Source organism: Acipenser ruthenus, chromosome 1 (genome assembly GCF_902713425.1).
Source record: "Acipenser ruthenus chromosome 1, fAciRut3.2 maternal haplotype, whole genome shotgun sequence".
In the NCBI taxonomy this organism is placed as follows: domain Eukaryota; kingdom Metazoa; phylum Chordata; class Actinopteri; order Acipenseriformes; family Acipenseridae; genus Acipenser; species Acipenser ruthenus.
In genome coordinates, this window is record NC_081189.1 from 17,034,606 (window position 1) to 17,048,813 (window position 14,208).

General features: G+C 36.7%; 1 protein-coding gene and 1 long non-coding RNA gene across 3 annotated transcripts in view; one reads left to right on the plus strand and one right to left on the minus strand.

The window, feature by feature from the left end:
• The window catches only part of LOC117403522 (uncharacterized), a 94,290-nt gene that overhangs the window by 45,701 nt on the left and 34,381 nt on the right, over positions 1 to 14,208 (minus strand). The window lies entirely within an intron of this gene.
• The window catches only part of LOC117425413 (cAMP-specific 3',5'-cyclic phosphodiesterase 4D-like), a 354,582-nt gene that overhangs the window by 35,407 nt on the left and 304,967 nt on the right, over positions 1 to 14,208 (plus strand). For both annotated transcript variants that reach the window (XM_059012627.1, XM_059012640.1), the window contains exon 2: positions 3,808 to 3,907. In XM_059012627.1, the coding sequence (XP_058868610.1) occupies positions 3,866 to 3,907 (42 nt within the window). In that variant the 5' untranslated portion in view covers positions 3,808 to 3,865. The remainder of the gene's footprint in view (positions 1 to 3,807; positions 3,908 to 14,208) is intronic.

Consider the following 14,208-nt stretch of genomic DNA (forward strand, 5'->3'; position numbering starts at 1 on the left):
CCATCACATCTATTGAAAGCACAAATGAATGAACCTTATTTGGTTGACAGAATGATTTTTAAACTTTGTGTTTAGTGGACTGTATAATTTTAGCAGTTTTTTTAAAACTATAAAACTATATTGGTAATTACCTATAAATAAGTATAACATAAGGCTACATGTGATCATCATTTTACAACGTCTGCTCTTGACTTGTAGTTCTCCTGATTGGAATAAAATAGTGTTATTCTCACTCGTGTCAATAACTATAAAGTTAAATATACAATGTAATTGGGAATGTATTAAAGTATTAGCAATGAACTAATAATTCTCAAAAGGAATTGGATGGTATATCCATTGTAGCCCCCTGTGTTACAAGATCAAGATCATAATTTGTCACTCTCATCTTGGGGCTTCAAACTGATCTTAGATTGATAGGTTTGACACCACAGCAGTTTCTTGCATACAGTTACAGGATATATTGTGTACTGTAGCATATTTAATTCATCTGACTTTACATCACCTTATTATGTAGCTCCCTTTACTGGCATGTCAGAAAACCTGTCACTTGTTTTCTATCTGACAGGGCCTTCCACACCAGCCACTTTGTGAATGCAGAGCTTTGATTTTAAAACTCAACAATTTTACTTCCAGCTTCTGAACAAGACACAATAACCTGGGTTTAAAAACACCTGACTTAGGAATAATATAAAACAAAAAAATATATAAAATCTCAGCCTTGCAGTTTTAATAATCAGAACTTTATTATTATTATTATTATTATTATTATTATTATTATTATTATTATTATTAAGTCGCAAATATATTGAGCCGCCTACTATAGACAAGAAATGTTATTATCTTTCTCCCCAGGCAATGTGAATCTGTAGTCTCATGTTTAAACACAGATTGCATTTTAAGTGCAGCACCAGCACAGTTTTATAGCTGCTGAGTTGCATGAGAACTCTAATATGTCGGATTATGTTGTGTTGTGATAGAGCGGGATTCTCGGAATGACCTTTAATGTCAGGAATGATTGATATACTGTGCTTCTCCAAAGCAAATACTGCCTGGGGCTGCTAAGCAGAGCTCATTTAAATTGCCCTAGACGCTGACATGTTGTTCATAATTGAATGCCTGTTTGATAGAACACGAGCTTACTTAAAATAACATAACTTCATTGAGTCCATTACAGCACTGTTTCCACAATCAGGCCCAAATGCATTTGTGTCTATTTTACCTTGATGGTTTCAGGAATAAGAACATAAGAACATGAGAAAATGTACAAAAGCACATGCACACACTTGCAGCATACTGTCTGTGAGTATTGTCCTCTGTGTGTTTTTTTATCAGTGATAGATTCTCTGACTCCCACTCTGAGAGATTGCTGGTAGGTTTATTGCTGTATTAAATAACTCTGTATAGCTGTGTAGTCTGTAAGAAAATAAGTGCCTGGCATGAGTTGTTCACAAGTCCTCACAAGGTTGCTGTGTATCAATATATAAACAGTGTATGTATTTACACACCCAGAGTATGATTACCAACATTAATTTCATATATATTGTGCACATCTATATGACAAAATATGAAACATGTATTTCTGTTGCTCTTTGTGTAATACACAGAGGTAAGGTGCACACTATATATTGCAATCTATTGTAATAATTCACAGGCCAATTTAGCCTCGCCTGTTTCCTTCCAGCAGTCTACCCAGGCCAGTTACTAGCAGCTCTGGGTTGTTAAAATTGAATGGAAAGGGATATAACAACTTTTGTTGTCTCTCACACTTGGATAACCTTGAAAAAAATTAAGCAAGATTAACCATGGTTTTCGAATTAAACAAGCACTCATAAAATATAGGATTACAGTGCACTTTAAATTTCATTTTCACTGTAAATGCTGGAACTGGATTTTGATACTGCAGGGCCTTATTAGTTAATGCATCTCAGCCCAGTGCGATTCCCTGCTGACACCAGGCATTTTCATTTGCACCATGATTGAAGCTAGTCATTTATTTTCATTAGGTGGTTCTCACTTAATCCAACCCCAAACAAAGAAAACTATACCATAATTGGCTAAATCAAATGCGGCGATGTCAAAATGAATCACACACTGTTGATTGCATACTCATTTCAGTCTTGAAATGAATCACGCACTGTTGATTGCGTACTCATTTCAGTCTTGAAATGAATCACGCACTGTTGATTGCGTACTCATTTCAGTCTTGAAATGAATCACACACTGTTGATTGCGTACTCATTTCAGTCTTGAAATGAATCACGCACTGTTGATTGCGTACTCATTTCAGTCTAGAAATGAATCACGCACTGTTGATTGCGTACTCATTTCAGTCTAGAAATGAATCACGCACTGTTGATTGCGTACTCATTTCAGTCTTGCCGAGTAAGGCTGCAATTTGTTTTGATGCGGTTAGTGAACATCCTCAAACTCAACTTTTTTTTAACTTCAGCCCCTACCCTCCGTAAGACTTTTTGTTTGAATTGTTCAACTTCAGCGAACCATAGTGCAAAGGAACCTGGTCTGCAATTGAACAAGTGAACCATCCAACCATCGAACTGTCAAGCCATTACTCCATCAAACCTCCACACAACAAATTGTTAGTTAAAACTACAATTCAAAGATGCCTCTTGAATCAAGTTCCAAAAACGTGACATGGGCCGACAACTCTGATGTTATTTAAATAAAGTGTAAAATAAAGGAAAATAAAGTCTAAGATGCGGTTTGTTAATGACAAATGTGTGTTCCTCTAAAAATTCACAAATCAGACACTGTTCTGTTTGAATTTGAACTTCTTAAAACATTACGTTGTACGTTTTTGACATGCTTTCTGTATCCTGTAACCACTATAAATGTGCATTCATTTTAGAAGCTCAGCACACTGAAGTAAATCCCAGAGCAGCTCCTGTGACAGCTGGAATCAGAGCTGAGAGGTGTGAGCTCAGCTGGCTTTAGCCATTCCCTTCCCTTAGGAAACAACTACCGGTAGCCATCCCTTATGCAAAGCACAAAGCCTCTTTGAGATGCACATTCAGGCTGTCGTGAGGTGAATTCACTTGCCAGCTAATTTGGTGCACAACTCCTCCTCCTGGCCACAGGATTCCACCTCTCTGCGTCAAAAACATCCAGCAAGGTTCTGATTGGTGGATTAAGTCTAAAGGTTCCGTGTGCAGAGGTTCATTGTTTTTACATTTGAAAATCCAGAATCCACTGCATCGCTTACTCAGGAACTATTCTTACATCCTACTCTGATTTGTTATTGGCTGTATTTAACGAACAACACAAACATATGAATAAATATAAGGAAATCAGTCAAACTGAAGACTGATTGGTTTTTCAGGTTGTGGTGCGTCTGCAGTCAGTGCTATTAGTCCCCCCATTTTAAAAGTATGCCCTGGTATTTTTGCATGGTATTTTTGTGGTTTTCCCATGGTTATACTATGCATTTTACATCATTACCATGGTTATTAATATGCTTTACCATACCTCACTATTCTTTACAATGCCTTCCTATGCTTTACCATGCTTTCACTATGCTTCATTACACTTTGCCATGCTTTTACTGTGGTAAACTTTTATAAGAGCCTCACCTTTCATGAGCTCTGCAATATAACATTTAAAGAAAAAAACAAACAAACAAACAAAAACAAAACTGTGTGAATACAAATGTAAGATGAAAACAATACCAAATCGCTCTGCTCTGTTGAAATAAAGAAAGTAACACAGAGTACAAACTGGATTCTTAGTGAAATCACAAAGGTCAGTTGTCTTGCAGTATTTTGATCAGCTTCGTTTTCTTATCTGTGTCAGATTCTTGAAGTTCTCACCACCAAGGAAAAGCAGCCTCCAAGGAACACAAGCTTACAAGATGAAAAAGATGGCCTGTCCTGGGGTTGTCAGGAGAGACAGTGTAAGTAGGACATTTCTATTCACTTTTTATCTTTTCCGCTTTGTGTTTTTTACATTTTTTGGAGGGTGTGTAATAAATATTTAATGTGTCTGCCCACTAAAATTAACATCCCTGGATTACATTTAAAAAAATGCAACAAGATATGTTATTTAATTGTTAAAAGGACAGCAATTTAAAACACCCTTTTTCATCTTTTTGTAACCAAAGTCTCCTCGGAAGATCTTTCCTTCTTCCCTGAGACTCACACTCGCACTTCACATACTGTTGGAGTCATTGGTTGCTTGTAGCAGAGGGTGGCATGCCTTTTGTATTAATAAACTCTGAGGTTCCACTTTTGATGAGGTCACAGTGAGCATGCAGTACAACAGCGACTCCTGTGACAGAAGGTTCCAGCCGTACTATCTATGGGGAGGGGGAGGGTGGGGGGTTGTTATGGTAACAGTCCTGGTATGTGACACCCCTGTGTGAGACCTACAGATTCCTTTAGTGTCAACTGTATAGGACAAAAAATAATTTAAACTGCTTCTACCAGAATTACATATTTTTACAATAGCTGTTATATCATAATATAATGCAGGTCTCCCCTACAGTTGTTGTTTACTGTAAATTATGTTTGAAATTGCCCTCTCTGCTACCACAGCATGTACTTTTGTGGCAGGCTTATGTTCATATTTCATGTTAAATACAAATAGCCTCAGCCTGTTACTGCTCTCCTTACATTTTACAGACTGACTCACCATTTCCCTCAATGCTATTCTACAGTTTGAATTACTGTCATTATTAAACCAGAGGAAGGAAACACACTATAATAAAAGTCATGGCTAATACAAGTGTAGGCCCAATCCCCCAGGTAACAGATGCCAGAAGGGAATCTTGTTTTCTTGAGTGAGCAGTGAGAGAAGCAAACTACATTTTCAATATGAAATTTCAGAAAGCGTTACCGTTATTTGAGCTTTAATCTATTGAATGAAGACAGTATTTATAAATCCCTCAACTGGCTACAGCACTTGCACCATTCCTGTAATTCTTGTAAATATACCTGGTCTATAAGTTCTAGCTAACATTAAGCAATGTTGCAAATCCAAAACAGCTCTATACATTACACGTCACAGGCATCATCATCATCTGAAATACACTGCAGCAAGATAAAGTGCATAATACAAATATAATCCTGTATTATTATATCTCGTCAGACTATTTAGGTGCAATGTCTTAATCTAATAATTGTTGGCATTGCAATGAAGAGAAATGATCACTTTTCCATATGTTATGGACCTGTAAAAAATTAAGCTTATATTGGGAACATATATTCAATCATATATCCAGTATTTTAGGTTTTTCTTTGAATAAAATCACCCTCATTGACTGTTAGGTCTTACTGAACATCACAACTTAAATAGAGTTCAAACCCAGTTAGTCTTAAGTATGTTACTTACTGCTGAAAAAGCTATAATGTTGCAATGGAAAGAAAATGAACCACCACCACTTACTATGTGGAAAAACATAACCTTGGATGTTAGAAAAAGCACACTATAGTTTGGAGGGAGTTTGGTCAGATGCAATCAAATACTTAAGTGATGCTCATATGTAATTCTCAAGAGACTATTTATTTATTTAAAATGTAATGTGTTGTATTATATATATTTTTTGAAGAGGCTATATGCTTTATTTATTTATTTATTTTACTATTTTTGGTATTATTATATATAGTGTTGCAATCTGTTTAGTACTATATTTTAAGGTAAAGAGATACCTTTTATTGAATGTGTGTATTGTTTATGTGTTTTAAATGAATAAAATCTTAATCTGGAAAAAAAGATTGATATCAGAACATTGAGAATGCTGGCTTATTCCACCTGCCACGTGCCCATCAGCCACTGGGACTGACTTGATTCGATCTCGTTCTGCAGATGGAAATGTAGGAGTCAAATCAATTTCATTTGGGGCTCTGTCAGTCCCTGTTAGGATTAAAGACTGGCAAAACTCAATCTCTCCAACATGCACTGATGGAGGATGTTACCTAAAGACCGTGGAACAAGAAGGATGTGAGAGGCAGCTCTCAGACTGAAGACCATAAAATGTATGCAGAACATGAGTCTGTTAATAAAACAGTGAAAGTCTGTGAATGAATTCATGGCAGTTATATGAAAACAAGATACATACAGGTGATCTTTGACTTCCTTGTCTGGTTGCATATTGGATTGCAGACTGCAGATGGAACTGTACAGCTGTGGTCGAACAAAACCTGCTGAATAATGTTACGTTAACATATTGAATTACATAGTGCTTTGTAGTTTTCCATATACTTAATGAAAAACTGACAAAAATTGAAAAATGTGACATTTTGAAATCTAACGTGAAATACTGTACTACTTGTGACATGGCAGAAGCCCTGCATAGGTAAATGGTGTGATTTTTGTAGCTGTGTGAATAAAAATGATATATTTTGAATTTGTTTGGCAGGGATGGGGTTAAAACTTCATCTCTGCAAAATCCTGGTGCAGAATGTGGCTGGTGCTTAATTGAGTAATTGAGGATCAATTAAGCCCAGCCACATGATATAAAAGGAAAGCCAGCACCTTTGTTTGGAGGAGAGGCGAGGAGAGGAGAGGCGAGGAGAGGCGAGGCGAGGCGAGGGAAGGCGAGGATGGTTTTCTGTTTATTTTTTGATTCACTGTTACCTTGTTTATTTTGCCTTTTGTTTGAACTGAGCGTTCACCTTTTTGTTTGGAGGTAAAGGGATTTGTTAGATAGAGAAGTTCTGTGTTTAGTTTGAGCCTTTCACTGCAAGGTTTTAGTTTGTTTTTTTCTGTGTGAAAAGTATTATTTTGCAACTTTTTGGAGCTACACTGTGTGCCAGAATAAATGTGCGTGAAAGTGCTTTATTCTGGTGTCATCTGTCTGCCTATCTGCACACATTGGTCCCCTACTTAAAGGAAGCAGCTGTCCTACTTTCCATCCACTAGGGGGTGCACTTTCAAATACTATTATGGCTTATGGTAGACTTTTGCGATATCATTTTGTAGTTTCATTGATTACATGATGTTAAATAAAAGATATAAATTATGTTCATATAGTTTTATTTTTTTATGTCTCAAGCCTAAAATTCTAGAATGTATGAAACACCATTTGTGCCAACAGTTAATCAATGAATTAATCAATTAATTCATCAATTTGCAGAAATTCATAAATTAATTTGTTTTTTTGTCCATCAGTTCATCAATTAATTGGCAATTCATCAATTAATTCATCAATTCATCCATACGAAATGCTAGACGGGCTTCTGGGTGAAATGATTGCTCCACAGTTGACCTGTGAATTTATTAATTAAAAGATGAATTGCCAACTATCAGTCTCGCGCTGTGCCAAAAAGGTGCAAGGAAAAGTGCTTCAGCCAATCACCTTGCAGCTTACTAGAAAAGGCGTTTCAATCACCTCAGCATGGTCATGGTCACGTTCGGCAATGACAGCCTGGATTTGAACCTGCGATCTCCAGGCTATAGGGCGCATCCTGGAGCATCTTTACTGGATGCGCCACTCGGGAGCCCCCAGTAAAGTTCAGCACATTGATATCCCCTAAGGTAGTCCGTACTACTACAAAGCTACATTTTTTACATTTTGTTTACAAGTCTCTAGCCCCTCCAGTAACACTGAATGAATATGATTTTAAATATTGGGAAATGATTGTAAAAGTAAATGACACATCTTCTGCATTAACTGATTTATAAAACAGCTGTTGCATGTGAATAACTTCATTATGAAGATGTAGGGACTCTATCATGCATGCTGAAAAATAATTGTGACTCCTCAAAGTCTGCTTTCCTTATTATGCTCACTGCCTGAATCTGATTATGTTGCAGGGAATGTACACCTACTTCCTACTTTTCTGGGGTGCTGAATAGCAGGGGGCTATTAATACATTCAGAGAAGGCTTGTTGAGATCTGGACAGCATTCATCCTGCTTTTTTATTCTCTAAACTTCTTCGACAGCTAGTGTGTGCTTGGCATAAATACTCTAATTAGAAAATGTGGGTAAAAGGATTTTTCTTTCAGCCAAAAGATAATGAATGATCTGTCTCACGGACTTCCTTATACACAATCCTCTCTTGTGGCAATCGAGAACAAGGACTTAATTTCAATTAATTTCCAGTGAACTCAGCGTGTATTAAATTAGAAACAAATCTCTTGTGCAAGTTAGCACCTTATTATCAGCCATTAATCTATTTTTTGTGATATATTCTTGGGCTTGATGTCCATGTCAGTAGCACTGTGATGTAAATGTAATTTTCTCTCTATGGGCCTCATTTACTAAGGGGCGCTAAAGATTAGCACTTGTGTTAATTGAAATTACATTAGTTAGTGCCCAATTTACGATTGCAAATAGCGAGCCTACTATTAATTAATGCACACGCTAATTGGCACGCGTAAAATGTTGAGCTTCACACTTTGGTAATCAGAATGAATAGATGAATTTAATGAAAATGTATTTAAATGAGGCACCCAGCTCAGACTAATGAGATGAGCTGTATTCACATGGTATTTACTAAAGGCTGCTCACTGTAGTGTGCACCTTAAAGTGATTGCTAATTAGTGCTGACGGTCGTATGGTTAGGCTCAAGAGAGCTGCAGAAAATGAAATGAAAGTATCTCTAAGCACTGTACAATACAAGGCAAAGAAAATCACAATAAAATACATTTGTATAAGGATCCCAAGGCATGTCACACACAAAACTGCCAACAATTAGACCATTCAATAATTTAAAAAAAAAACCAGTCTAATAAAGAATATTCTGAAAACAACAAATTAAAGATAAAAAAATAAAAAAAAACGTTTAAAACAAAAAAATCATAAAATTTGAATTTAAAAGGGACAAAAAGAAAATGCAGTTTAGATTGTAAAATAGGAACACTAAGATTTTTTTTTTTTTTAATACAAATACATTTTTAATCTTGACTTCAAAAGAGTAAGAATCCCAGCTTCCCTGACAGAAAAAGGCAGAGCATTCCATAGTCTATGAACTTTACAAGGAAAGGGCCATCCTCCCATGTTATTTTTATTCACCCTAGGGTTAACCAGCAGCTCCGAATCCTGTCATCTCAGAGTGTGGTTAGGAGTATACAGGGTCAATAATTCCTGTAAGTAACTGGGTGTTAATCAACTCAGGGTCTTAAATTAAAAGCAAAATCTTAAAATCAATCCTAAACTGCACAGTGAGCCAGAGCAAAGTGAAAGGGAGCATTTTTTTCCGGAATAGGAAGCATTCTCAGTCCCTGAATGTACAAATGGTGTATGACTCTCAAATGACAATCCTGAATGTGGTTGCTGGCTATCCTGGCAGTGCCCATGACACTTATATGTTGAGACACAGTGGTCTGTTTGATGATTTTGAGACCAAAAAATACAGGGAAGGGTGGCTGTTGGGTAGGTGTTATTACATTCACTACTTAACGTGCACACTAAATTTAAATTTAAGTAAGAGGTCAGTAAACTACTGACCTCTGGAGGACAGAGGCCAACCCTGCAAGTGTCCGCTTTTTGAGCTCACTGGGGTCCTGATCAGAAGGGTTCGCTGTAGTGTGATGAGGATCAACGGTCCCTACGGAATCATGTGAAGACTGACAGCTTTGCACAGACAGGACACAAGCCTGCACGTGTGACTCACCCTGCACACCACTCCGCTGGGCTGTTACCAGGTGATCCACTCGGGGATACTTCAAATAGAATATTTAAGTACCCAAGATACTGAATCTCCAGCATTGCTGCCTTGTCCTGAATTAATCAAAACCAGAAAATAACCTCCGATCGTCCTTCACAATCTGAATCTGTGAAAACACTTCTGTGGGCAGAGTGCGGATGGCAGCCTGCGACATATAGCTCAGACAGCCTATATGGGGTATACACTGACTGTGTAGGTCAGGTAGGTATATTAAACAAGATGCTTATTTCTGAAAAAAAAAAAAAAAAAATCCTTCACACTGCTTAAAGTAATTGTAGCTAACAAATGAATTGCATAAATCGTCCCCATTTTGTACAATTTTAAAGTAAAGCATGTTTTAGGCAAAAATGCACTTTTATTTTAAAACAAACATCTGGTACTACAATAGGTTAAAGGAAGTTCTCAGTTTCCATCTAGGAGATCTGTTAGTGCTTTACTATCTGGGTCATTTGACCTGAGCAGTGTCTTCTGGGTCAAAGCATGTTACTGGTTAGGGTTTGGTTTAGGGTTAGGGTTAAGGTTATAGTTTGCTATAACATGTGTTTCTTTCAAAACTGCACATCTGAGATTCTGAGAATAAAAGTATGGACTTTTCACATTAACTATTTGTCAGTGGTCATCTAAACCTCAGATGTGCAGATATCAATACTGTATGTACTAACTAGAATGGCTTCTATATTACGGCATGTGATTCCTTCCTATGTCAAGCATGGTTTTACAAAGCTATACAAACACATTGTCGGAATGTGCAGGTTACCTTGGCCTCTCACTTTGGTTTTCAGATGGTAAACACTAATTAGTGGGGCTTGCGAAGCAAGAGTCCCCACTTTAAATCTTCGACTATTATTATTATAATAATAATAATAATAATAATAATAATAATAATAATAATAATAATAATAATAATAATAATAATAATAATAATAATAATTATTATTATTATTAGGCACACTACTCCTCTTATACCGTTTAAGCTACAAACGCAGTTCAAACTTTAAAACGTGTAGACCGGTCTGGAATAGTGTGCTTGCATACAACTTTTTGATATCTTTTATACTTTTTAAATGATTAAGCTTTTTGTCCTTTTTGTCCATCTTCATTCACTTTAATGGGACTTTTTTCAACATTCTAAAGCTCCCCATTGTTTAAAAACTCCCAGACTTCCAACATTCTATTTACTGTAAACGATGTAACTTTTGACACAAATCAGCTACTTTGACCACTTCCCCAACAAGCTAGACAAAAAGTTAGAGGGTATGACATCTTCCTCTACTTCTCTGCTATTCAAATATGAAATCAAAACAGAAATAACTTTTACCAATCAAGAGGTACACCTGTTTTAGTAACCGCACCAACTCAATTTTCTTTTTATAAACAACTGCCATTTTGACCACTTTCCCAACAAGTTAGACAACTACTTAGAGCAAATTAAATCTTCCTCTACTTCTCAGCTATTCAAATATGAAATCAAAACAGGAATGGCGTCTACCAATCAAGAGGTACAGCTGTTTTAGTAACCGCATCTACTTCTTTCAGTAGGCTACTTCCCACTGTTGAATTAACTGTCATAGAACTTTGAGAAATTTCAAATTCTAGCACATTCTAAGTATGAGACAATTAGTAAACAATATGACTTTTGACACAAATCAGCTACTTTGACCGCCTTCCCAATAAAGCAAGCCCCACAACTTTACTTGTAAAGTTACCATCTAGTTGGTTTGAGATTTTTCCTCCTGCACATTTGGCATCTCTCAAACAAGTCGTTCCCATACCAGTTTAACATTTGTCAAATGGCCACGGCTACTGCACTTTCAACATCTAATATCACATCAACTATTCCTATACACATTTGCACAGTTATATAAAACATTGATGTTTTTTGTATTTACAGTATTGTATTTTCCTGCAAGACGGTAGCTCACTGTGAGACAGCCATCCCTTCAGTAACTAGGGGAAACTTAAGTTCTTTTAACAGCCAAATAAAACTTTTCAAAGCAGAAGAACATTTCTTTGTTTCATTCATAAAGCTTGTATCTCCAGCTGCCAAAAAAAAACTAAACTGTACCTTGGGTCTTCGTACTTGTATGAGACTTTGGGGGAATAAATACATTAAGGTCTGTGTGTAGGAGGAGGACTCAGCGATGTGGGTTGAATCCTGAGCATTTTCTTTACACAGAACCATGAAAGAATAAAGGAAGTTACTTTAGATGAAGCTGCTGTGCCAGCAACATTATGTTTAAGTGGTTTAAGTAGTACAGTGTTGGTTATATTAGAAATAGATGCATTTGTTCCTCCGAATAACTGAAGGTGGAAACTTTGCCCCTGAAAAGGGAATTAGGTGGGCATCTGAACTGTAAAAAAATATCTGGAGAAACAGAAATTGTTATAAAACAGTCCATAAATAGATTAATTAAAGTCTTATCTTTATATTTTTCTTAACTTAAATCAGTATGCATTTCTATCCTCGCAAACACATTCATATCTGATGCTATGGATGCTGCTTGTCAATTTTGTAGTTGTACTCTCTCCAGATTTTAAAAGGACACCACTCTTTCTTTCTGGGCAGACCTCCTACTCTTATCATCAGTCATCCTCCTGGGTTTGTTGCAGCTGCTTCTTCAATTATCAGAACTGAAACACCCGTGGAGAATGCTGGGAAAAACACAAGTAATTCTATTTCAAGAATCCAACTTCTTGTTTCAGACATAAGTAATATCTTCAGAGAATGTTAATATATATTTACTATGGGGTGAGATCTAGTAAAAAAAATATTATACCAGATATCTTCATCTACCTTAACTCTTTCAGTACTAAGTAACACATCGGATAACAAATTAAATGCTTCCAGTGTCTTTTACTGGTCAGTATAGATAGTGAGACAGTGAGGCTTACAATATTGCAGAGGCTCTTATAACTGTGGTAACGATACCACCAGGGTCCAGACTCCCCGACGCCCTTTTGTCTGCATAGTTCTAAACTCCCTTCCACAGAAACATGCATTGACAGGCCCAGGCTGTGAGGACTCCGGCAGCCTTTCAAACCCTTGCAAACCCTTCAGTACAATGTACTACCTGCGGTGCAGAAATGGGCTCCTGGTGGGAGGTTTGATGAGGAAAGCAGGCGAGAAAATGCACAGTGAGCAAATAGTCTTCTTTATCAGAAATACATTCCTTTACTGAAAGAAAATAGTTTGACTTTACTGCATATATTTAAAGGAGTGTTTTAAAACCCATCTTCTTATTAGAATACCATAGCAGTGGTGTCACTGGTCCAGTATTTCCTTTGTTGAAGATATTTAGGTTCTTTGCTTGTTTTTTAGGGTCCTTATTATACAAAAAGATAAGGACCTTTATATACTGACCCACATGTCTGTCTGTCTGTCACACCCTGTGTTGTGAACACGATTACTGTATTGATTTTGCACCAATCTTCACCAAACATTTTATTTTTTATTTTGCAAAAACAATGCACACTTTGACACTCAGACACATATGATTGAACATGTAAATGTGCAGGGACATGACAATGCAGCTGCCTGGCTTTTTCCTTCTCTGGCATAAACATATCACTTCAGTACTAATCAGTGTAGCATGACAGAAGGCACATGGGACCTCTGCTTCTGTCTATGAAGAGCAGCACAAGAAATGAGTAATGCAAATTACGGGTCTGGACAGGGAATAAAACAAGAAACTATAGAGAGTTTTAGGATATGTTCCCGCCAAAGGACTTGCGTTGGAGTTGTTTTCTCTGATCTTATATTGCAGGAGTGCTGGACTACTTTGGGTTTTTTTGTCAGACACTACTTCTGTCAACCATTGATAGTTGCTTCTGTCAACAATTGACAGCTGCTTCTGAAAGCTTTTACAACACTGATGTGTGAGCACTTGTATAGATATAAACTCTGTCCTTATCTGAACTGCAATTTAATGGCATGCAGCTATTGAACAGGAGATTGCTGTTTCGAGTCTATTCTACGAAAGTCAGATACTGTTTTTCTTTTCATTCATCTTGCCACCCACTTATAGCACAAGACATACACATACAACCATTTGGCACACTGTGTTTGTTGTTGTTGTTTTTTTGCTAGGTACTGTGGGTTTGTTTGTGTTATTTTGGGAATTAAAGCTTGATAAATATCCATTTTGATTGTTGCTTACCAAACCACGATATCCCGCGTGTTACAAACAACACATATTGAAAATGCTTAAGGCATAATCCACCTGTGTCCATTTTAGAATACAATAAAAAAAAGAAATTCAGCTGAAAAAGAAAAGCCTAGACCATAATTTAATTTCAAGCCACATTGCATTTGAAAATGTGAATTCTGCGTGTGCACTAAGCCAATAGACTTAGTAATCAGTTCTTGTTAAAGGCATGGATACTGGTTACACAAGACTACAGTATTTTATAGAAGTCAATTTCATCACATTAATATGATACCATCCACCTAATTAGGTGCAAAAAAATAAGTGAACTATAAAGGATAGAATTCAGCTTTTATTTTGATAAACAATTAAACTATGCTATGTACCAAAGAGCCACTGTATGCCCTTTTATCCATTTTGGGAACGATGCACAAAATTG